At 43.6% G+C, this 1249-nt stretch overlaps 1 protein-coding gene across 1 annotated transcript in view; it reads right to left on the bottom strand.

Moving 5' to 3' along the window:
• The window catches only part of LOC306700638 (uncharacterized protein), a 12381-nt gene extending 12272 nt beyond the window's left edge, over positions 1-109 (bottom strand). The window contains exon 1 of the mRNA XM_079165709.1: positions 35-109. Coding sequence (XP_079021835.1) covers positions 35-74 — 40 coding nt within the window. The 5' untranslated portion in view covers positions 75-109. The remainder of the gene's footprint in view (positions 1-34) is intronic.
• Positions 110-1249: the final 1140 nt, after the last annotated feature.

Raw genomic sequence — 1249 nt, forward strand, 5'->3', positions numbered from 1 at the left:
ACAATTTCTTCAAATTTAACCAAATGTGTCTCACCAATAATATTCGGCCAGTACAGCAGAACCTGGAGTCCCATCTCCGTGTCAGTTGAACATGACAGCTGTGCCTCATGCCGGGAAAAAAAAAAATAGAGAAAGCAACCTGCATAAGACGACTTATCTAGGCAATTATAACGAGCTCACGCACGTTATGATGAGACACATTCATGCTTTCATTCCCGCGGCGTCCACGAGCTGCTGAAGTCAGCTCGGGCAGCTTTGTGCGGTGCTGCGCGCGCTGTCATGTTGTTCACGCCAACTACGGCTTAGGTGATGTAGGAAGCGGACAAAGCTGTCATACGAACACAGAGTCACGCCCAACTCCATTCTAAAACATGGACACTTAACAGCACCTGCCTGAGAGGAGGGCAGCATTAAAAAAACATTTAACATTAACGGTCCGCTAAGGATCAGTAAATGTCTTTTTTTACATTTAAGGATTCATTTTTGGCTGTTAGTGTCCTTTTGGTGGAATAAAATAGAAGACGTACAAATGAAACAGTTGAAATGTATTGAAGGTGTCGTTCGTGTGTTGGATACATGCTGAAGTCATGAATATAATATAATACTATCATAATAATTAATGTTCTACGGGAAGAGTGCTTCGCCTGTGAGCCAGCCAACATCAAACTGGTACTTTTAAAAACAAAATATATATTTATATAGATGGGCAACCATCAGCCCAGAACAAAGAGAAATTACGGTATTGTATGTGGAATTGAATTAAACTGCAACTGGATACATAATACAAACTATAAAGTAAGAACACGACATACTTCCCTGGTTCCGGTGCTTGTTCCTGGTTTATGTGCCACGCTATACATCCGTGGTAGCACTAGAGGTCGCTGTGGTGGACGTATAGATGTCAGCTAGCGTCATTTAGCAGAGTAGCCACAAGATGGTGCTACCCGCGCTTCTTTACAACCTAGACTTTACAGATACGCACACATATTGACAGCTTGGTGTGACTGACTGCGCATTATGAGTCGAATGCATTTGTGTACTTCGCGAGAAAGAGGGGAAGCACTTCATGAAGTATTGATGTTGACATAAAGACGTGTGTGTCTGGCATACTGAGTGTGTTTACAAGCGTACGGAGGAGCTGATCATCTGACCTGTAGAGTCAGCTCACGTGACAGCATGGAGGCGTCGCTGAAAACATTCACCCGTTCACCACACACACACATCAGCAGCAACCCACTCCACAATAAAC

The sequence above is a fragment of the Pholis gunnellus genome (assembly GCF_910591455.1).
Source record: "Pholis gunnellus genome assembly, chromosome: 9".
In the NCBI taxonomy this organism is placed as follows: domain Eukaryota; kingdom Metazoa; phylum Chordata; class Actinopteri; order Perciformes; family Pholidae; genus Pholis; species Pholis gunnellus.